Source organism: Motacilla alba, chromosome 1 (genome assembly GCF_015832195.1).
Source record: "Motacilla alba alba isolate MOTALB_02 chromosome 1, Motacilla_alba_V1.0_pri, whole genome shotgun sequence".
Taxonomy (NCBI): Eukaryota; Metazoa; Chordata; class Aves; order Passeriformes; family Motacillidae; genus Motacilla; species Motacilla alba.
The window spans coordinates 38,445,131-38,467,791 of record NC_052016.1 but is presented as its reverse complement, the minus strand read 5'-3'; the positions used below and the strand labels follow the sequence as shown (position 1 = coordinate 38,467,791).

Genomic DNA, 22,661 nt, shown 5'->3' with positions numbered 1-22,661 from the left:
AAGAAAATCCCTGGATTAAAACAGAATTAATTAGACGCCCCAAAAAAATTCACCAGGTAATGGCTGTCAGGATGAGCAGCATAGCTTAGGCAGGAGTTAGTCCTGAAATCCAACACGAGATGTGTCCCAGCACCAAAATCCCAAGCATGAGATGTGACTTTCCAGGTGTCTCATTATACCAGGAGCAATAGTGCAGCAGCCCCACTGTCCTAAGGCATCTTGCACTAGTGGGATCTCTATGAATTGTAGCAGTGGACAGTAAGGAAGCAGTCCAAGTCCCTGGAGAAATGAGAGCAGAAGAGAGAGTAACCCAGAGAACAAATAGTATGACCCAAATTATTAATTTGGGATGCTAACAACTACAGAGCATGGGCTCTCACTAAGGACTCTAAAGGAAAGGGGCTTTTTGTTTGATCCACTATCTTTGTGTTACTTCAACCCCTCCCCAGAAAGAAAAACTCTCCATACCCAAATATGATAAGCTGAAACTAGTACCATGAATTCTGCTTAGGGAGTTTCAGGTACAATCCTAGATGAAGGGAACATGCTGAATCAGAGATACACAGTGCTCCAGTGGGACACAGAGAAGTGGATGGGTGCAGAGGAAGGTCTGTACAGGGGGCTGAGGAGGGGATTTGCACCTACCTCAGATGCAGAAGACATTATAGTCAGCCAGGGCCTGCTCCTCTACAACAGAGCAAGAGAGATCCAAGTTATCCTTGCACAGAGGCAAGTGCAGACACCCAGGCACCCCATGGTTCCACACTGACCTGGGCTGTAGTAGTCATAGACCCTGACATGGCCTGGCTTCAGGTTGGTCACCTCAATCTCCTGCTCCAGATGCAGGACATATGTGTCAGAGATATGGCTCAGCTGGGGAAGAAAATAAATGACAGTTCACTTACAAGCAGTTCTTTTTATTCCTCACCTGAATTTGATCCTACTAACTGACAATATAAATTCTGTAGACTCGAACACTGGACTTCAGGATGAAGCTTGAGTATCCTGATCTGCTAGCCCCAGCCCTAGATTCTCCCAAAAACTCTGGCAGAGCCCTCCACTCCTTCAGCTTCTCTAGCAGCACAGATATTACCTTGTCCAAGTAGATGGCAACACCTCCTTGTGTTTTCTCAGTTCTTCTCACAGAGTGTCCATGCTGCAGCTAGGGCAGGAGAGAGGAGAAAGCAATTTACTTTCATCTTTTGAAAGGAAAGTGTGAGACATCCCAACAGGGTTTATTTCAGTTTGAGTGGGCAGATTCTCATTCACTCACTTCCAAATGTATTTTGGACTCTTATCTCTTCAGGCTGATCTCCCTACAGGGCCACTCAGCTCCTGCAAGCCCCAAGGACAAGAGCCCAGGGTACTTAGCCGACAGGGGTATGCTAAGCTGATTGGGTCAGAAGTATCAACATCCTCAAGACTCAAAGAAACAGCCAACAGGATGTGTTCAAGTTTGTTGTGTGGCAGAGGAAAAGGGATGGTGAGATTGCTCAAGGAAGAGACAGGCAACACCTTCCTACACAACCTTCCCATACAGCCTTTCCCTCTCTTTGGGCACAGATGGGCTCCCACTGACACCACATCCCCACTCTGATTCCACACTTCTTACAGACATCCCGGATCCTGGAGCCAGGGCAAATCCAGTCAGTAAGGACACCTCCAGAATCACCATGTTGGAAGTAGATTTCTTCCCATTGTAGCTGGGGGAGAAGATGAAGAAGAGAGTCTCTGGGGGAGAACATTAAAAAGAGAATCTCTCCCAGCTTTCCCTTCCCTTTACCACCAGTCCTGTGCGCAGTACCCTGAGCCAGGCAGCCAAGCCAGGGCTGGGGCTGAGGCAGTCACTGCTCCCTCTCACAGGGTGCAGAGAATGGCTGCATCCCCAGGCTGAGCTGACTACTGCACACCTCTCTCCAGCAAGAGCCAAGGCTCCCCATCTGGCCCTCCTGCTGAAACTGCCTGGTGCCTCCACTGCAGCCAAGAAGCACCCCTCAGCTCTCCAGCCATGCCCTGCTTTCCTTCCGAAGTGAGATGAGATCTTTAGAGTCACCTGACATTGACATGGACAGTAACAGAGCGTGTGTTGTCCTTGGTGCAATTGACCGGCTCGGTTTTCACTTGCAAGGCAAAGGATGTTGAGTCTTGTGGTGAGGGCGTGTTGTACCTCAGCACCATCTGCAGAGAGAGGCAAAAAGATGGACTAAGACATTGATAATTAGGTTGATATCATCTATGACACTTTTTTTTCCCACTGGCTACTCAACTCCTTGAGACTGGACCCCAGACAGTGAATGGATTAATGATATGCAATAAGCACACTTGTCCCAGTACCCAAAATAAAGGTCACTCAGATTGGAAACCTTCCATGGGCTCCTTCTCAGACTTTCAGTTGAGACTGTGCAAGTCAGGCACACAGCAGTGGGATCACTATAAAGCATTTTCATCTTCCAGTACTCTTGAGAGCCATGGAAGCATCATGGTCCTCATATTTGGGCAGGTTCTGTTTCCTCCCACACACAGGTTTATTGCATTGGCACCAGGCTGGGATTAAAGCACAGTCAATGCACATTTCCTTCCACAGAGGTGCAGCAGAGTTTTGGTTTTGAAAAGATGAGGAGATGAGGGACCTACCCGAGTGAAGACACAACAGCTGCCATGGGCCTGCACCAAGAACTTGCCCGGGACCTCTGCCAGTGCCGCCTCCTGCACCAGCAGCCGGTTCTGGTAGGAGACTTGGAACTTCTTCCCAAAGCCTCCATGGGACCTCACCCTCACCTCTGCATCCCCCTGTGTGCTGTGTGTCAGTGCTGCATACTTAGCCAGTGCCTGCAAGGCCACCACTGTGTCCTGAAAAGGAAAACACAATTACATTTGCATCTCTGACATCCAGAGACACTTGAAACCAGCATCCTGAGGGCCTCCACATCCAAGGAATCCTTTACCCAAAGCATTTACTCTTGCATACAATGTGTGCATATCTTGCAGAGGTTCTTTCTCAAGAAACATCCCCTTCCCTGGCCATGAGTTACCTGTGTTGAGGCAAAGCCTCCATAGGCATTCTGCTGCCTGGTGAGCCAGGCCACAATGCCAGAGGCCGTGGTGAGGTCAGACTCTGTGACATTCGGCTTGGAGAGCAGGGCCAGGAGGACATAGGCTGTCAGCTCCACATCCACAGGCACTGGCTGTGACCAAGGGCTGGTACTGGTTCTGGGCTTGGATGACGTCTGACTCCAGTGGATCTGCCCATCTGGGAAAGGAAGGTAGTAGAAGGAATCTTGAGGGATATCAGGGAAGAACTCCTGTGGCCTAGCCTCCTAGACACAGTAGCTTGTATCTGCAGAGACCATTGGGTAAACACCTTTTGGTTGGCTCATCACATCACCAGGGCTGCTAAAAACCAATGTATTTTGCAATACCTACAACTCCATATTCCACACCAAGGTGACATGCAAAAACTAAGATGCCAATAATCTGCATATGCATTACCTCCCAGTTGTCCAAATTCTGTACTGCCTTGTTTTCCAGGTCCACTAACAACCTGATACTAGCCAGCTGTCCACTGGCCAGCCCTGACAATCAGGGACTAACAAGACATGGAACAGCTTGCTTTCCTCTCTGGCATTTTGCAGTCCTGCACAAGAATGCCCAAGTCTCCCAAATCCCAACCTCCACTTCATGTACCAGAACAGGACAACAGATCTGAAGGAAATCAGCACCCACACCACAGTGTCGGCAGCACACGCCATGAGCTCATTCAGTGGATGTCTAAAAGCTCTCCTTGATGAAGGGCCTCGAGGGTGAGGCTGTGCTCCTCCCAGGCTGCACCTTGCCAAGGGCTCAAAAAGGTCACCTGTCCCTTCTCTGGTGTTCCCCTGGCACCGAGGCCCCCGTACCTGCTCTGATTGCCTTTTGGTCAAGGACATCGAGGAGCTCTTGGGTGCGCTGGGAGTCCTTAGCCAGGGCGAAGGTGTAGGCCAGCAGGGCCTGGGTGTACGGGCTGGCAGCCTTGGGGAGGGCAGGAGCGATGCAGCCCAGAGCCCTGCGCACCACCGCGCTCTGCAGGAGAGAGGGACACGCTGCTGGTCACACACAAACCCCTGGGAGCCAGACAGACCCTGGGACACAAGCAGGAGCATGCACTGGCATGTGCCAGCACAGAAAGCACCCCGTTCATTCACTCAGGTGACTCTGTGCTCAGACCTGCACTCTCTGTATCAGTGCAGCACCAGTAGCAGTGTCTTCAGCCCTGGGTGGAAGGTGCTTGACAGACCTCCCCCCTGAGCTGGTTTTGGGCTTCAGCAGTGCTCTCTCAATGAAATGAGCACCTTTCCTGAGGGAATAATCCCACCATGTCTTACTTTTCCAGTCCAAACACAACATCAGCAAAACCACACAACTGCCAATGCGTACACACAGCCTGCTGAGCAGGGCGACTGTGTTTAATTCAACTTCACAGTGAATAACTGTACTTATGGTGAAAAAGGGGTGACCTGAAGGACATCTATTGCCAGAAAGAAGGTTAATTTCCATCTGTCTTCCTTTTTTTTTTTTTTTTTTGCCTAAGCCCATTGCTTTCCATTCCACTGAAAAGCACTGCTTTTTTACTTACTTTTCTGATTTCCAGAGAGCTTCACTTCACAATGTCTACAATTGTGCTTCTGCATCAAGTTAATTGGTTTTTTATTTGCCCGTACCACAGCCTAGTAACTAGCTACAATCCTTAGCACTTGTAAGAGCTCCCTGTTATTATCATTGCTTAAGCATGCGGCTCCAGCTGCCCTACAGCACTCCTTTCCCAGGATTCTGTTTTATTTGTGAAGCTAAACCCTAATAGGTATTACGTTTTGTCTATTTACTTGGCTGTGCGAGCAGCTCCACCCACCTCACAATCAGCCTTCAGCTGGGTAGGACCAGCCAGGGGATGGGAGGTGGGGGAGAGAGAATTAACAGCTCATTCCTGGGAAATGGCCAACACCTTATCTAATCACTAAGTCCAATGGCTCCCAGTAGTTTAACCTCACCATCTCCCAGCCAGGAATATCCTCCTCAAAGGGAGAGTTTTTCCTAAGAAGCTGTTAAATCTTCCTCACCCACTCAATTACTTTGCCCACAAGTCCCTCCAAGGTGCCCTGATACCCGTCCCAGTGTTACCACTAAGCTCGTTAAGATTCAGATTTTAAGGCAAGAGCATGGCAAAGAATCCCAGTATTTACCTCTGGTGTTGCTCCTGCCTCCAAATATGCAGCAGTGATGTAGGCAGCCAAGGGGACTTCCCCATCTACACCTCCCTAAAAAAAGCATAGACATCCAAAAAGCTGGGAAAATTAATAGGCAAATACTGAAGCTTTTCAGGAGAGGTCTCACCCTGGCTTGCTCCCTCTCAAGAAAGCACTACAACACAGGAAAGTGAATTTAAACAATTACCAGCAGACTCGGCAAGAACTGCTTGGTGCTGTCCTTCAAGGTGCACTGGCTCCTACCTTCATGAATGTGTGGAAAAGTTGTCCCACATTTTTGAAGCAACCACTGGGAAGCTGGTGGAATTCCAGCCAGGTGAGAGCAGCTTGGATAATCCGGTTGTCCAGGTAAATGTATGGTTTGGCTTGGACAAAGCATTTAACCACAAATGCAGTCAGCCTGATTAAAGAGAACAGGAAAAAAGGCATGAAAGAAGGAAGAGAGAATCAGAGAGAGGTGGAGTGCATGAAAGAGCAGGAAGAAAGAGAGGAAAGAAAGAATCTAAGGAAAAATTGAGGGGAAAAAAGTGGGAGCTTGAAACTGGTGATGTCTCTTTACCTATTTTGCTATTTCTAATGTGCTGGCCCAAGATCAGCTCATCCCCAGGACTGGGGAGCACTAGTCCACAAAGCTTCTAGAACACTTAGGATCAAATAGGACAGCAAGGGTTTCATGCTGGAAGCAGGAAGCTGCCCACCTCCTGGCTGTCAGAGAGCAGGTAGACAGCAGGGAGAGAGCCCAGGGCTTACCAAGTATTACCATACTCGTCCTTGGTACCAAATTCACTGTAGGAACCATCAGGGTGCTGATACTGCAGCTGTATCTGGTACCCTGGGAAGCAGGATAGGACATGAGTGCTCACAGTGGTAATTGCAATGAAGTCACTGTGGAGGAATGGGGTGGTTGAGTGCTCCAGGTGGGAGGGGAGTAGGAACCTGGGACTGTTGGACACAGGGGAAGGCAGAGGGGCCAGGTGGCTCTGTTGCACTCACCACTGCGCAGGAATCCTGTTGCCCTGTCCTTGATCTCAGGGCTCAGCTGCCTCGTCTTCTCCAGGTACTGCAGCACATAGACAACGGGGGCAAACAGCACCATGTTCTGCTCCCCACAGCCGTGGGGCAGCTGCACCAGGTGGTCCAAGTTCTGCAGTGCCATCCCCATGAGGTCCCCTGAGACAAAAAATAAACACCCTGACCTCCTAGGCAGTAAGATTCACCTCCTCCTGCCTGTGATCATTCCCAGCAGTGCACCAAGCAAGGTAGGCCCAGCACAGCAGTGTGAGGACACCTCTGTCCAGCCACCTTATCAGTTCCACTGTGCCCCTCATATAAGCTGTACACATTCCCACCCTGGCAGGGAAGCTCATTAACACAACATTCTCTCCCTTGCTGCATGTTTTAGGTTGTCAGTAATCAGGAAACACAGCCACACACATGAGAAAAACATGATAGTGGAGCCTTGGAAGTCTCAGAAGTGGTATGTGGGGGAATTTGGGCTTTCCTAGGGCTAAACTCAGACATATGGGATTTGCAAGGCTACTACCATAGCTTAACTGCTTACCAGTGACTGAGACGGTAGCTCTGACTGAACCTTCAACCACATTTAGAGGCAACACCAGGGACACAGACTCCTCTGCTGGATTCCCTGACACCAGTCAGGTAAGGTGTGGGGAGAAGAAAAATAAATAGATTTTGATGAAAAAAGCCTTCAAAACCCCAGAAACTGTTCAAGGCTGTTCTGTGATAACTTCCCATTTTCCTGTCACAGAGGCTGTAAATCACTTCCAAAATCCATGTCCCATTCCACCCTTAACTTCCTCCATCCACCCCATGGTAACTGTGCTGTCCTAACACACCTCTTTATAGAAAGGTTGAGAGGATTTTCTCCTGGAAACCCTCAGGGGTCAAAGTCACCTATTTTTCTCTACAGAAGTTACTCCATCTCATTTAAGATTTCAGTCACAGGCTTGTCTTCTCAATGCTCCTCATACTCTCAAAATCAGCTGATGGCCTCATCATAGGCCATAAAATTCAAGACAGGAACAGCAATCCCAAGCCATATCCTCCAGCCTCACCATGTTCAGTAGTGTGGTTTTATTTCCACAGGTGAAAAAGGCCTCAAGCTGTCACATTAGTGCCAGGGATGTTGATGGTAAAAGAGCAGACCTTCCCATGTCCCTGCCTAGGAGAAAGCCCTAGCTGGCACCACAATTAGAGTACACTTCTGTAGCTTCATCATGTAGACAGAGAAAATTGTTCAATAGGTGGAAATACCCAGAAGGTGGTTAGGCAGGAAGAGGGGGGTGAACAGGGTGAAAGAAGAAAACAATCCATCTACCTTTTTTGGGACACAGGATGGAGCTGTGAGCCTTTTCTACCAACACTCCCTCTGGCTGTTGGAGCACATAAAAGTAGCATTTTAATGAGCACCCAGGAGAGAAACGGGATTACAAATGGATTAGAAGAAGGTATGTTCAGAATCCTGGTTCAGGGTGGACAGTCAGCTGGAGTATCATCATTATCACACAAAAATACAAACTACTTTCAACCATTTTCACTCCAGATCAGAAACCAGCATGCATTTTCAGAATATCCTACATTCTGAATATCTGTGAAAATGGCACTGTAAGATTCAGCAGAGAACTCAGGAGACAAGGACATAAAAGAGTGTTTAAAGTTTCCCATGGTATGAAGTGGAGGACATCCCTTTACCTTCTACATCCATCAGCCCTCACGCCTGAGCCCAGCTTAGGCCCCAAGATGATAATTGCACATTCTGAATAGCGTTTTGAATAGTAACTCCCAAAATTAACACACAAAAAATCTGGGAATTGCACAAAGCCTACTCTGAGGCTTAGGTAAGAGAACAGCTTGACTGACCCGGACTTGAATGAGTTTGGTGATCGTATCTTTCTGTCCTTGTTTTGGGACAAATGGTATCTCCTCACCACAGAGCTCTTTGGAGGCCACAGCCTCTGTGCTGAGGGTGATGTTCATGAGCCCTGAAAATAACATACATTTATGTGCGTAAGACACCTTCTGAGGAAACACTTCCTGTTAATACAATAGATATCACCTGCTGACAACAAAAAATTTTATCAGAACCCTATATGTTTCTGTACCTCCTAGCACAGGCTTGTGAGTAACCATGACCATAGGATAAGTGCAAATAAGTACTCTGGGTAACAGAGCAAGCAGCTCCTCACTCTATGTCAGCTCTTACCAGACACCCCCACCTTGGTCCCATCCCTTCCCAATTCCACCACCCCACCTCCCTGTGCTTCTCACCCAGCTGCTCAGCTGTGACACTCCACTGAAAAGTCTTGGCTTCCCCGGCACACAAGCAGCTGCTGTAGACACAGCCTTTGCATGGCTTCAGCTGGAAGTGTGCAAGCTCCTCCAGGGTCACTTGGATCTGAAGGGCAGAAGGGATGGCAAGTGGCAATAAATAAACATCAACAACATAAGAAGGAAGCCTAGAGAGGGTGGAAGCAGGAGCACAGCCTGAGAGGAATACACACAGATTGTTTGATTAGCCAGGGATCAGGTTGGGAAAGCTATAGTCCTGGCCACCTGGCCAGGGTTATCAAGGGCAACAGGTGTGTCTGTGTTTGTGCTTGGGATTGCTCCAACTCACATGCAGGACCTTGCACTTGGCCTTGCTGGACTTCACGGGGTTTGCACAGGCCCAACTCTCAAGCATGTCAAGGGTGCTTCCTTATTTCTCTTTTTAAAAGTGGGGGTAATGTTTTGCCTTTTCCACTCAGAGTGAACGTCACTGAATTGCCATGACCTCTCAAAGGGGATTTGGAACGGCATGATCTTTAAGGTCCCTTCCCCTGTGATTCTATGATCACAGGCCACAGGTGTCAGCCATGTCCCACTTTCCTTGCAGAGGCTATCAAGGCTCACCTACCCTCATGCATTGCTGCAGGTTGTTGGAGACTGTGGCCTTCAAGTTGAAGGTCTCACCCTGGACCACAGAAGATGGCACTGGCAGCTCCACCAGAAAGGGCTTGGAAACAATCAGCCAGGAGGCTGGAGCAAACCCAAAGCCGTTCCGTCCTGTGCAGAACATTCCTGCTTTCCATCCTGTGATGGTGTCAGGCACAGTGACAGTGGTACTCTTGTTCCCACTAGGGCTGGGGAGAAGTGGACAGCAACAGAAGCATTTAATTGAATGATGCTGTACCAGGTGACCTGCTCTGTGTTCCTCTCTGCAGAGCACCCCAATCCCTCACCTCAGCCCAACCCCTACTGAGCTTGCAGCCCTTGCAGGGTTTCAAGTAAGTCCTTGTAGAAGTGGGGACCCCACCTCAGGGGCTTATACTGACAGAACACTTGGGTCAATAGGGTACATGGCTGCAAGATGCCATCATTCACAGGCAGCACTTGCCCCTTGCACATCTAAAAATGACTTACAGACGTCAGCAGTCTTATTTTCCTTGGCCTAGCAATGGAGAACCAGAAACCAACAGAGCAACAGGACTAGCAGAAGTAGGGCTTAGATGAGGTTGATCCAGCCATTCTCCGTCCTGTGAGACACTTACAGCTTAAAGCCCAGCATGAGGGCAGGGCAGAGGCTTGTCCTGTGCACACATCACAACTTTTGAAAGGAACAGACTGTTCTGCAGCTGCCACCACAGATGACACAAAAAGCAGGTATAGCCAAAGGTACTGGTATTATTCAGCTTATTTCACCGTGCATGTATAGGAAGGCAACACACACAAGACAGAAACTTTGGGTGGCTCAGATCAGGTTGGTGAACAAGTCACAGAGGAAATATCTGCTGCTAGGGGTGAAGAGGTAGATGTATCTGTAAGGACAGTGGAGGTGGGAGAGGGCAGATGTTGATGGGAAATATGCTCGGGATCTGGCCTGAGCATATTTCAGTCTTCAGAGAGCACACAAGAAAATCTTTAAGTCTCAGATGAAAAATCTCCTAAAGCTCTCTCAGCTGACCCTGTGTACACACTGAGGCTTTCTCACAGGACACAATGTTCAGTCCTGTGAAGGACTTCTGTAGACATCAGCTCCCCCTGGATACCAGGATACATCTGTGAGCACATTTTGGGAAATGCAAGCCCACAGGACTACCAAAAGCAGAGTATAGGCAGTAAACTAAGCTGGTTTGCTGCTCCTCATGCTTTTCTATCTTCCTATGCCAGTCACCTCTCATGGATGACCAGCACTCCTAGTAGGGGAAAATGCATTTCATGAATACACCAACTCCAGCAATGAACAGCCTACAGGTATGAGCCTCATGATGTATGTCCTCAAGTGTCTTGCACAGCTGCCTATGATCTAAACTCACCTGCATCTGCTGGCACTCCCAGCCACACAAAATGACCCAGACTAAACCCTCACTGCCCAGTTAACTCACCCCACGGAATACAAATCCCACAGCCAGGTTTGGTGAAAATGCTTGTGTGCTTTCTCTTCAGTTGCAGAAAAAGGTGGAAACATAGTGGGCTGATAGGTTGATGTCAGATGCTCTGTTGGAAACAACAAAGATCTATAGTCACCACAGGGTCCTCAGGTCCTGGTTAAGAGCAGAGTAGCTCCAGCACAGCTCAGGCTGCAGCAATTGCAGTCAGCTCTTGGGAAGCATGGCAACAGAAGAAAATGTGCTGTGCCAAATTTTAAAATCCCTTGCCTCATTTTAAATGAAAGAGATGCTTTGGGCTTTACTTGCATGTGGAGGCACCATGGGACAGGCAATATTTCCCTCACTCCAGAGATAAAACTTGGGATCCAGACATCCCCCTAACAGCCCTCACACTAGCACAACAACAACTAGGTTTAGGGACAGGAAACCTCTTTCTCCTCCATTTGCACTTACAGCAAGTGCTGCCTCTTGGCTCAAACCCAGAACTGCTTTCACATGAAAGACTGAGCCTCCCATGTAAGAAGAAACAGCTGGCAAATGCTTACTGTTATACACTTTATGGGGCTGGGCAAACGTCAACATGGGCCTGGAAATAGACATTCCTCTTTCCCGCAGCTTAGTTGTCAATGGAGTGGTTGGGCATACTCTGGGTTTCTTGATATTGGTGTTGGACATAATTTTCAACCCCATTTCCTGTAGGAAAAAATTAATCACCAGAAGATTGTCCTCTCTTCTCTGCCCTCTACCCTTGTGCCTTCCTGTCCCCTCATGCAGTAGGGCTTGGCTGTCCTCTGTATTCTCCTGCTTCATTTTAAGAAGGAATAATTCAGATTCCCAGCAATGGGCAAACAAGGTCTTCTAAGGTAATTCATCTGGCCTGAGTCAGTCAAATTTATTCCTTTTCAAACATATGGTCATTTGGGTACTATGCCTTCTTTGCCTGCAGGGTGCAATTGCTCATGCTATGAAGATTAAACAAATTGTGTGAAATCCAATTAAAGTAATGAATATTCCTTGGCATCTGAGTCACACAACCCAAGTGTGGCAACCACACAATGATTTTTCCTTGTACATTTCAGTCACCTATTCAAATAACAAGTGAGTTACAAGGGCTTAAACTGCACCTGTCCACTGTCCTGTCTGCAGCAGCATCCCTTGGATATTGGTAAAGTCAGGGGCCATATTTCCCTCAGTTCATGAATTATCTCAACCCACCAAATCAACCATTTTTACCCTGAATGCTGTAAACACATCAGGCTCATCAGAATTTGGGAAGCCACATGAACGATCATCTTCAGACACTTGGCGAGGATACCTGGCATTATAAACAGATGGGAACAGCCCATAGATCTGAGAAAGCAAGGGGAAAAAAATCAGTGCAAATTAAACCTGGCATTCCCTTCCTCTCCTGCATCCAAGGCCTGTTTGAGTTGCTTCTGGCTACTGTACATGAGTGTGTGCCAGAAAGCCCAGGATCGCTGTCACTCTTCCTGGGCTCTCCTCTGATAGTGCCAGCACAGATGCTGTGTTACCACCAAGTGATGCTCAACATCTTCCTTAATCCCTAATCCCTACCCATCCACACTGGGAGCACTGCTGATCCCTCCAGGCCGTGATTTCAGTTTCCTGGATTTAAGTTCTGCACAGGAGCAGTGGCCTCCCTCCCGCCTGGTGTCAAGAGGGAAGGGAAAAAGTCAGAGCAGGCTCGCTCACCGAGTGGCTGCTTAGTTCTTTTCCTGGCTTCATCCTAAAGGCCCTTGGATCCACAGCCCAGACAGCGCACGTGGAGCCAGGAGCTGCCTGCAGGCGGAGGCCAACCTGTGAGCCAGGAAGAGTCTCTGGCGTGGAGAAGCTCAGCTCCACCTGGAAGGGAAGAATGCAGGCAATGCCTGAGTGACATTTCTAAGGGTGGCCACCCTACCACTTCCCAAGCAGGGAAGGGACCTACATGAAGAGAGTTTCCAACGACTTGCCTTGGACAGACAGCCAAGGAACCTCCCAAGGACCCCCAGGAGGTATTTAAAAAAGACCACATTGAGGTTCTAACAGGAAAGATGCCAGAGGGGGAGCCATCAGTGTGCACATGGAGATATTTCCATGTCAGAGCATAGTTCTCTCTTCTTTACCAAGCAAACCAGCCAGCCCTGGTCACACACCTCACAGCTGTCTTAAGAAGCCCCTTCTTCTGGGGCCCCAGATCAAAAATAAGCCTAGTCCTTATCTCCAGGCTCTTTGCAGGATTGGCCTCAGTTTCCTGAAACTCTTCCTGGTTTTGCTTGAATCTTACTGTCTACGGCAGACAAACAGCTGTGGACCTGTGCAGCAGGGGTAATGCCCTCTCAGAAATTCACCTTTGGAGTGCAAGACACAGCCAAGAAAGCAGATTCCCAAAGATGTCACAATGACCAGATACCCTCAGCCCTTTCTGGATGGCCAGTAAAATCCACTTCTTTCATTATCCACTTTCAGATGCCATCCCAGTAGCACATACTAGCAATTCTAATTGCTGCAGCAGCAGAGCAGCCCTGAGCTCTCCTGAGAGCCACACAAATGATCTGTGCTGGGCTGGATTATCTATGATCCTACCAGGCTGCAGTTGCCCATGGAGACAGACAGCAGCTCTCTGCCTTTCCCAAACATTGCAGCAGCCCCCACAATGCTGAGCACACACTTTCTTCAAACATCACAGCACACCTCACCAATCACAAACTGCAGTTCCTGTGGCAGCATCACACACAGTGTCAGCCACACACAGCAACACAGCTCTCCTTTCATTGCAGCAGACACGTCCCTGCTCACACATTTAGTCATAGCCTCAGACACAAACCTTACCTTGTTTCTGAAACACGTGGAGACACTGAAGATAGCAGAATCAGCAATGATTTTTCCATTAGGGAAGATGACATAAACAACAAGTCTGGGAGCTGGGGCATAGGTCGAGCTGAACGTGAGAGGGATGGAGAAGGAGCTTTCCAGCACTAGATGGAGAAGAGAGGGAATAAGAGGAACTAGATTGGTAATGAAAATAGAGTCTGATCATCTTTGCCATTCTGCATGTGCCTGTTTAAATCCTTTCCTCCTTTACTGAAGTCTTTCAAGACCAAAGAGATTTCTGGACACTACTGAAACAATCAGCACATCTCTTGACCTGGTATTTAAGACCAGCAAAAGACTTTTCTGTTTATTGCCTTGGGGACATGAAACAGTACTTTGGAGTTCAAGCTTGGCTCCACAAAGAGTGAGAGTCTCAGATATCTTTCAAAGCCTCCTCTCACCCAACATCTCCCATCCCATCACCAACAAAGAGGTGACCTTACCCCACAGTACTAATAATTCAGGTTTTAAAACAAAGAGCTGGAGAAATAGTCAACAGTGGGTCAACAGACATCAAAATTATAAAATGTGGCATCCTAATGACCCAGATTATTTGGAGACACTGTTGGTATGGAGGGTAAGGCTACAGTTTCGTGCTGCTTACAGGAGCAGCAGCAAAAGTAGACTTGAAGACAATAGAGGATGAGCCTGTGGGCTGGGAAATGCTGAGTATTCTTCTCTTGGTACAATACAGGAGGGCAAAGGGAACATGAAATCTGGAAAGGCACAGTGCTCGGATGCAGCACACAAGTGATGCTAGATATGACACTGGGGAGCGCACTTACTTCTTGGCAGCCCAACCCAAACGGTCTGCTGACCTGCATGGACTATCCCTCTTTTCCCTGTGACCTAGAGAAGAACACAGAAAGGGATGGTCACATAATCACATAGCCTTTGAGATCACTAAGAAACCCTGAAATTAAATTGGGAGATTAAATGGAGGTTGGGGGAGGAATATTAGATTTATTTGCTCTCAGCTAGTAAGGAGAGCTCAGAGGTGAAGTGGGGGGAGGAAAGGTAAGCCCAATACCTGCCCTGCACCTCTGCAGAGCCTAAAAGAAAGGTTTTGTTGCTATTTGTTACTGCAGTACCAGAATCAAAAGCAGGATCCAGTTCCATGATGACTGGAGGAACTCCCTGTCCTGGTCTGAGCCAAGACTATCAAATATCAGGCTTGAACCTCTAAGAGATGCTGATCTCGGGCCTTCAGCTGTCACCCACTAGTGCTTTCCCAGAAACTCACAAAGTAGGAGAAAATGACACGCTTGGGCCCATGTTCCAGGTCTTCCTCATAAATTTTGAAGTCCACCTGGACAGACTGTGTTTTACCACAGGGCATTGTCTCTGGCACACGGATAATAGAGAGGAAGCTCCTGCTGGTGCTGTAGAATGGATGTATGAAATAAGAGGCTCGCTGGTAACTCAAGTCAACTGTCCCAGGCTCTCTGTCTGAATCTTGATGCAGGACACTTGCCTGGTGAGACAAAAAAAACAAACCAGTTAGTTTCTCTAGTTAAACAAGTCAGCTGCAAATCACCTTGGTAAGACAATCTGAGCAATGCCAATGACAGGTCTCTCTGTGGAGAGCTCATGAGGAAAGCAACAGGGCCTGGAGAATAAGCTCTCAGAGGGAGAGCCAAGATCTCAGCCAAGATCTAGAACATGCTGAGGTGTTTGAGATTTGAGTTACTCTCCCTTGGGAAGGAACAAGGAAGATGTTTGTGGGACAGTAAACAGCTTTGACATGCACACATACCACATGAGCCACAAGACACACCCTTTCTCACTTACCTCCAAGGAGGCCAAGGTGCTGTTCCAGGCAGAGGTGTCCAGGCTAAATGAAGCTGTTCCAGAGTCCCCAGTGATGTACTTCTGCCTGAATTGCTGCTCAGCACAGTTTACTACGAGGAGGACTTCTTTGTTCTTCAGTGCTTTGCCTTGGTAATCAATTACTTTAATCTGAGAATATAATGGGAGCAAGAGAAGTGCAAAAGAATCCAATTAGCGGATAGAATCTCTGGTTTCCTCAAGTCAGGAGCAGGTGTCTCCAAAGACAGCAAGATCACTCTTTCAGTCACTAATAACTTTATCAACACTGCCACTGCTCCTGTCATATACCACTTGCACTACCATGTTCATTCACAGAATCACAGAATCACAGAATCACAGAATCACAGAATCACAGAATCACAGAATGGGCAAGGTTGGAAGGGGTCACAGTGGGTCATCCGGTCCAAACTCCAATGCTCTCCAATCCTTCACAGCAGAAGACTTCCTGGCTGCTGAAATTCCAGATGTTTGGGTTTGCACCCCACATATTAAAGCCCATAGCTGCTCCCCCTCATGGGTTATTTGGTAAATTGCAATCTTGGGTGTTATTCTGACACTGAACAATTCCAGAGTTTTGGTTTTGGGAGTCATTTGTGCCCTCCCAAGCCCCTGGCTAGAGATAGGGTCAGAAAAGACAGTAAGTAAAGGTTACCGTGAAATAGTGCTCACGCTCTCCCCTTTAAAGAACTGAAACCTGGAATTACCTTTCCTCTGTACATCTGTCCAGGGTGGTAGTAAGAATTCACATCATCAAACAAGGCCATCCCGCCAATCCTGGAGATGAGTAATTTGTGGGAAGCATTGACCTGTATCTCTGAATGAAAGCAGCAAGACAGAAACATGAGAGAGGGAACAAGAAAGCCAAACACTCCTCAGCAATTTTCCTGCAGAGTGACCCACTGGTAATATGGATAGACATGTTCAGCTGCATACACATTTCACATCCCAATGGTGATCTGCCCAAGATTCTGGGGATCTGATCTTTCTCCCATTTAACTTCTAGCTTTTAGAGAGCCTCAGCACCTGACACCACACTCAGAGTGAGTGTGTCACACCATCAAGAGCAGCTGTCTCTGTCTCTATCTGTGAGGTTACATAGCAGCCCCCAATGGGCTCAAAAGGCTCAGATCCCTTGCTAGCCTGAAAGTCTCTGGTGCTTTTAGCACATCTTCACCTGCCTCCTCCCAGGCACCAGAAATTCCGGAGTTACCTGTGGCGTCCTCCACCAGTGAGGCCTCTGCAACCATGCTGTCCCGATAGTACCGAAAGTCTCGGCTGAAGGAGGACAGGCTCACGTTTGTGGAGAAGCAACCTGCCTCATCTGTCTGAAAGTACAGAGAGGAGAAACAAGCTCTGAGAGAGGCACTTGGATTAGAAGTTATGGAAGTGGCAGAGGAGCAGTGGCACGAAACCCCTGCTCTTGGGGTGCTTTTCCTTTTGGCATTGCAGCCCAGGATGCGGAGCAGGCAGATGATGAGGCCCAGTCAAAATCATCAGGCACAGCTGCTGAGAGGCAGCGCCTGTAGCAGTGGCCAAGTAGCCAAAACAATGGGTTAACACTGCTGTTACTTCAGCTAAAAGACACAGCAACCTTGTGTTGCCCTTAGGCTGCGCACAAATGCCTCTGAATATGGCTCAGCTCTTCCTAAGCATCTCACCTGGTTGCTGAATTTGTAACAGAGGTCGGGTTTGGAAGCACTGGGCAGGAACGGGGCTATCTTCTGACAAAGGCTCACATGAACCATCCCCTGGACACTTTTCCCACGAGTGTATCTGTTTGGGGGGAGCAGGGAGAGGAAGAGACAGTCACACACAGTGGCAGAGCACAGTTTGCTTTGCATAGCCCCAGGGACCACTCACTGCCAGATACTCACAATATAGCACAAGAGTGGCAGCCATGCAGCAGGCCCAGGAATCCTGACCCAGCCAGCAGGGTCAGGACAGGGCTGTGCAGTGATAGGAGATCAAGGGCTTTGTGATACAATTAGCAACAAACGAAATTATTTTGGGTAACTAGAGTGTTGTAGGCACTGACTGCAGCATATGTAGGCACTGACTGCAGCATCACCTGCAATAACCCCAGGATGTGCTGAAGGCATTCATCATCTTATGACCAGAAACATGGGTGATTAGGAAAGTGCCTTCTATTAAAAAAATCACCTTTACATGGGGCTAACTGTAGCATTGTCCTTGGATCATACTTCAGACAATTCATTTTTGCCTCCCTCTAGTTTCCACTTGAGCACAATCTGGAAAAGCTTCCCATCATTTCCCATGAGTTTATTCTTCAGGGAGATGAACACCACATATCTGCCATGTCCTCTCCCACAAACAGTTGCTTGTCAAAGGGCAGGCTCTTGCCCCAGGTTTTGTGTGTGGAGATCTGGGAAGTGTTTTTAGAAAAGGGGCATTAGAGTATCAGAATGATAGTTACAGGAATGTTTTGTGTTGCCTCAGGGTGCAAACAGCTGCATGGAAGATTGTGGCTTCCTGTGACTGAAGTGTAGTAAACTTGCCCTTTATCTCCTCATGGTTACCCATCCAGCTTGTGCACATCAGGCCAGAAATGAGCACAGGTCCATCCCTCCAGTCAGATCCTCACCTGCCACATACCCGGAGCGGGAAGGCTGTCTCTAGTGCATAAATCTGATTTGGAGCCTCAAAGATCACTTCAAATTTTGGCAGCACTGGAAGGGAGAAACAGAGAACTGTAGGAAACACAGGCCAGGGACAGCCTTCACAAATTAACATAAAGGCAGACTATGGTGGAATAAGGGACAGGAGAAGGAAGGTGGTGGCAAGGGGAAAGGAAAGATTTTCCGTGTATCTTTAACAGATTTGTGTGTAGGCCCTGGATGATTTGCTCCTTCGCAAACTAAAAACAAACATGCCCATGTCCCTGGTACTTTTGACAGCTGTTTTCACTGAGAGAAGTCTGGCCTCCCAATACAGTTGATTAGGGAATGAAAGTGAAGTGAGAGGCCACTGGACTTCATATTCTCTGGAAAAGCCCACCCTAAATTGCCTTGTTTTATCTGACTCTGAGATCCATAGGAATCAGCTGTGTGAAAGGTCTGGGGCCATGCACAACGCTCCTCCCACACACTAAGCCAAGGTCCCGAAGCCGTCTCCTCTCCTAAGCCTCAGCTCAGACACTTTTCTATGACAGATGCTACCACTTTTCCCATTTGCTCCTAGGATGGTTATCAAGGAATAAACACCCTGCATCCTGGACCAGGAGTGCAAGGTCCTGGTCAGCAGCTCAGACAAAGCCCCACGTGCTCATACCGCGCTCCTTAACAGAGAAGCTGCCGTAGGCTCTGGCGCTGGTGACATTGATGACGTACGTTCCCAGCAAGGGCTCATCACTCAGCTGGAAAGACAGGTCTGCAATGCCATCCTGAGGGACCACGTTCTGCCACTGCTCTATCTGGTTGTTCTTAGGGTCCTGCACCCACAAGAAAGAAGGAGTTGTTCCAGCATCTCATTGATCCACATCCCATAGAAACTGAGCTTCAGGATTTCAGTGTTGTAGACTATCAGGTTCTATAGCTAAGGAAATGAGGTTTGGTATAGAGTCATCAGGGAATTTTGAAGATATGATAATACTCAGATTCTGCTCCCAGCATCTGAGCCTCCTTCTACACTTACTTAAACTCTAATTTTAAGCAAAGATTCTTCATAGTTCTAACTTTCTTTCATAAGCATCTAAGTTTTCTATTTATTCTCTTGCAGGTCTAGAACAACAGATTTCTACTGAAGTGCCTGGGAGCTTAACCTCAAAGAAGTGAATAAAAAAGAAGCTGAAAGGAGTATGTTAGTTTAAAAATTCAACATACAACAACAACAAAAAAAGAAGCTTTACTACTCCACTCAGAGGTCTGTAAAATCTACCAGAAACTGAACATGTACAGCACAGTGAAACGACTGCCATCACCATTACTCTAACACGAGATTTCAGCATCACTCACCAGGAGAAACAGGGAAATCTGGGGAGGAAAAAATGCAAAAACATTAGAAGAGGGAAACACATGCCAGCACCACATACAAGGTTCTTCAGACACAGAGCCCTCTCTAAAGGATATGCAACTGGTGATTTGGAAACTTAAGAGCACTGACAACAATACAAAGTAAAACAAATGCCACCAGAAAGGAGAAATACCAGGTGGGTTCATTACAGTAAGGTGTGAAGAAAGGGAAAGGAAAAATAATCTGGAGGTCACACAGTACTTACTAATGACTTCCTGACAGAAAAACTCAAGTTACTACCCACACAAACCTAGTTCTGGTTCAGGTGTGGCCTTAAGAGGGTTACAGATGTATAGGATCACATAATTTGAAATGACCCTCTGGAGGCCACCTAATCCAACATCCTGCTGAAACATGTCTTCCTGAGCAGATTGCTCATAGCCTTCTCCAGCTGGGTTTTGAACATCTCCAATGATGAAAATGCCTTTTCTGGACACATTTCCACATTGCTGCAATCAAAAAGTTTGTCCTAAAAATGTCTAAGCAGCCCTTCCCACATTCCAGCTTGTAGGGCACAGATTAAAAGCACCCTTCCCCACAAGAAGGAAAACCTGATTTACAGTCTGTTCACTCGCCCTGTGACACCATCACATCAGGAATCACTATGTCCCATACTTGCAGTGACCATTCTACCAAGATGAGCAAGGGACATGCACACCTCTGCCATTGTCCTGGCAGTTACTATTGCCCTCTGCATACTCATAAAACCTGCCAGGGGTGAGTGTGGAAAAGCTGGAGTTTTGGCAGATGAGCAGGGTGGAAGGAAGGCAGGATCCATGCATGGTACAAGGCAGCCTTTTCCATAGCCCCCAGGACACGCTTACCGAATCATTGAGTGCAAGGAATTCCTCATCCAGAGTCACAATGCGAAATTTCACTGAAGACAAGGAAATCAGGGAATATATTATCAGATCTCAGTTTTTCCCTACAGACCCCTGTTCCGTGTGCTTCCCCAGTTCCTGTCTGCATTCTAGACACCCTTGTGGTAATGTCTGACACGAACATTCCCACATGTAAGGTACCATGGACATGGTTATCATCATCTACTGCCTCCTGCAACTCCACGGTCATCACAAGCCAGACATTACAAATACTGTTAACACCATTCAGCAAGACATGTGGTCACCAAGCCTTCTGCTAGAGCTGTTCATGTATTGCAGGGCATCACAGGCTTTCTACATGGTGCAACCAGCAAAAAGCCTGGGACCCTCGGCTGCTCCCATTTGCATCTCACCTGTCTGTCCTGGTTCATAGATGGGCTTGTCTGTTTGGATGATGGTGCCATTCCTGGACTTGCAGATCAGGACCTTTTTCTGCTCCTCAACATTGACCCCATCTCCTGTGATGGTCAGTTTTGCAGTGGCAACCTCCTCTGTGCCATCAGCTGGAGGGGCAACCTGCACAGACAAAGAGGAGAGCACACAGGCCCCAGGTAATCTTCTGACAGTAAAGGGGAACAACTAACTGGTTCCCTCCCATTGTGCCAGGAGGGAACAATCAGCAACAACCTCTGAAACTAGATCACATCCAGAACTCACACAGTCCTACATGAACAGCAGGAGGCCCTGCATGCCATGGAATCTGTCATTTTTCCCACTGGTGACAAGGAAGCACCTGACACTTTCAAGTCTTCAGACTTGTTCAGGAAGATAGGCAGATGACAGGAAGGTGAGAGATGGTAGCAGAGAATCAAAAGAGAGAGATTAAGCAGTTGTACAGCCTCAAATGCTAGGCTTTCAGAACTATCCAGCACTTATTAGCAAGAAATCCAAAGTAGAAAACACAACCAGAAAGACAAAGTAGAAATCCAAAAGTAGAAAACACAACCAGATGCTAAAGATCCCAGCAGCCTCATCACAGAATATACAGTATATCAGAAGGGATCAGTATGTCAGAAGGGATATTGCTTAAATGTGTCTGCCTTATCCCAGATCTTTGCTAAGTTCTCACCAACAATAAATAACCTCTAAGATACTGTTTAGAAAAACAAGCATATTCATTTCCATCCAACTAGTCTTCAGTAGCTCCCAAGAGCTGAATTGCTGCCTGACTTCAGGTACTACAGAAACTGCAGTAAGTCCTGCAAGACGCTATTTCCCCGAGCTTTAGCTGTGAACCTGCACAAGTCCTTCAGAAAGAGCTAAAGCTGCTTCATCTGGCCTGTAATGTAGGAGAAGGACACAGGTGGTATCCAGAAGCCTGGCAGATTTTAACGAATGTAAATTTAATTTCAAACTTTGATTCAGAAAGGAAATTCAGAAAGCTAACCAAAAGGCTGTGTTGGGCTGTGCATCCCTGGACACCACCCATTCCCCTTCCTGAAAGGCTCACACCAAGACAAAGTAGACCCCACCCATGTCACCCCTGGTTAGGGAGTAACACAAGCAATTTCCTGAAAGGAAAATCAGTGATGGCATTTGCCTAGGGTGGCTCACCCAGAACTTAGTGCAGAGGAAAGTCTTCTTCTTCTGGATGGTTTCTTGCATTAAGAGCTCCCGTCCTGCAGAGCGCTCCAAGGCCAGAGTCACTTGAATTTTTGCTTCATGGCAGGTGATGTGGAGGCAGGCAACCTGGGTGGATGGGTACCGCAGAGCTGCAGGGATCACCACCAGGTAATGTCTGTGGTGGGGGAAGACAGCAGAGGTGGTATCAGTTTGAGGTCTCAAAAGGCGTAAGAAAGCTGCCCTGCTGTGGCCCACTACTGCAGAATCCCTCAGCAATGTGCCATGGCTTCCATCAACATTCAAAAGCAACAGTGAGCCCAGCAAAACTGTTGCTTCACTGAAAGTTGAGAAATAGTTTCTGCTTGATTAGCTTAAGTATAGCCCTATAATCTTTTTTGAATTCCTTATTCCAGTAATCTCCTGAACTCTCCAAAAAACATCCCATGCAGTCTTCAGAAAGAGGTGGTTTCATAACCTTGCAGTCTAGACACCAATTATTTTATCTGCATTGCAACTGCAGAGCAAGCATCTCTGGGCCTAAAGACTGACCTAGAAGACCCCCAAAAATCTTGTATTGACCTGCAGGAGTCAAACTAAGGCATGGGAAGCAAGGTGTGTGACTCAGCTACTCCTTGCAGTGACCTGATAGAGCAGGAAGCATGAAAGCTGATGGCATGGGATATGGTCCATCTAGCTAGACTGATGAAAGAGACTGAAACAGGAGTTCAGCATCACTCACAGTTGGTGAGAAGCAGCTGCAGCATGGAACAGAAGGCTCAGGAGGATGGCTATCCTCATCCTGGGGGCTCTTGCTGCCCAGTCTCAAATGGCTCTCTTCCTCTGAAATCTCTAAG

General features: G+C 47.7%; 1 protein-coding gene across 1 annotated transcript; it reads right to left on the bottom strand.

The window, feature by feature from the left end:
* Positions 1-22,605, bottom strand: LOC119703504 (alpha-2-macroglobulin-like protein 1). Its single transcript, XM_038143476.1, has 36 exons — positions 22,547-22,605; positions 21,799-21,982; positions 20,598-20,760; positions 20,188-20,240; positions 19,306-19,323; positions 18,623-18,782; positions 17,937-18,021; positions 16,993-17,107; positions 16,545-16,659; positions 16,039-16,148; positions 15,296-15,463; positions 14,748-14,978; positions 14,290-14,353; positions 13,463-13,608; positions 12,344-12,493; positions 11,864-11,980; positions 11,176-11,323; positions 10,625-10,736; positions 9,157-9,382; positions 8,529-8,655; positions 8,121-8,242; positions 7,579-7,633; positions 6,802-6,885; positions 6,234-6,410; positions 5,991-6,072; positions 5,484-5,640; positions 5,217-5,291; positions 3,897-4,059; positions 3,033-3,250; positions 2,635-2,850; positions 2,054-2,178; positions 1,613-1,703; positions 1,094-1,162; positions 771-873; positions 646-687; positions 1-279 (listed from the first exon to the last, which is right to left on the bottom strand). Exons 1-35 carry the CDS (start codon positions 22,603-22,605, stop codon positions 647-649), a joined length of 4,329 nt encoding a protein of 1,442 aa, XP_037999404.1. The 3' UTR covers positions 1-279; position 646.
* Positions 22,606-22,661: the final 56 nt, after the last annotated feature.

Coding starts and splice junctions, on each gene's coding strand:
- LOC119703504 (XM_038143476.1), bottom strand. CDS start 22,605: ATGAGGATAGCCATCCTCCTGAGCCTTCTGTTCCATGCTGCAGCTGCT. Junction 16,149..16,544: donor ACTGGTGGAGGACGCCACAG/GTAACTCCGGAA, acceptor GCTTTCATTCAG/AGATACAGGTCAATGCTTCC. Junction 9,383..10,624: donor TGGGATTTGTATTCCGTGGG/GTGAGTTAACTG, acceptor ACTTCTCCCCAG/CCCTAGTGGGAACAAGAGTA.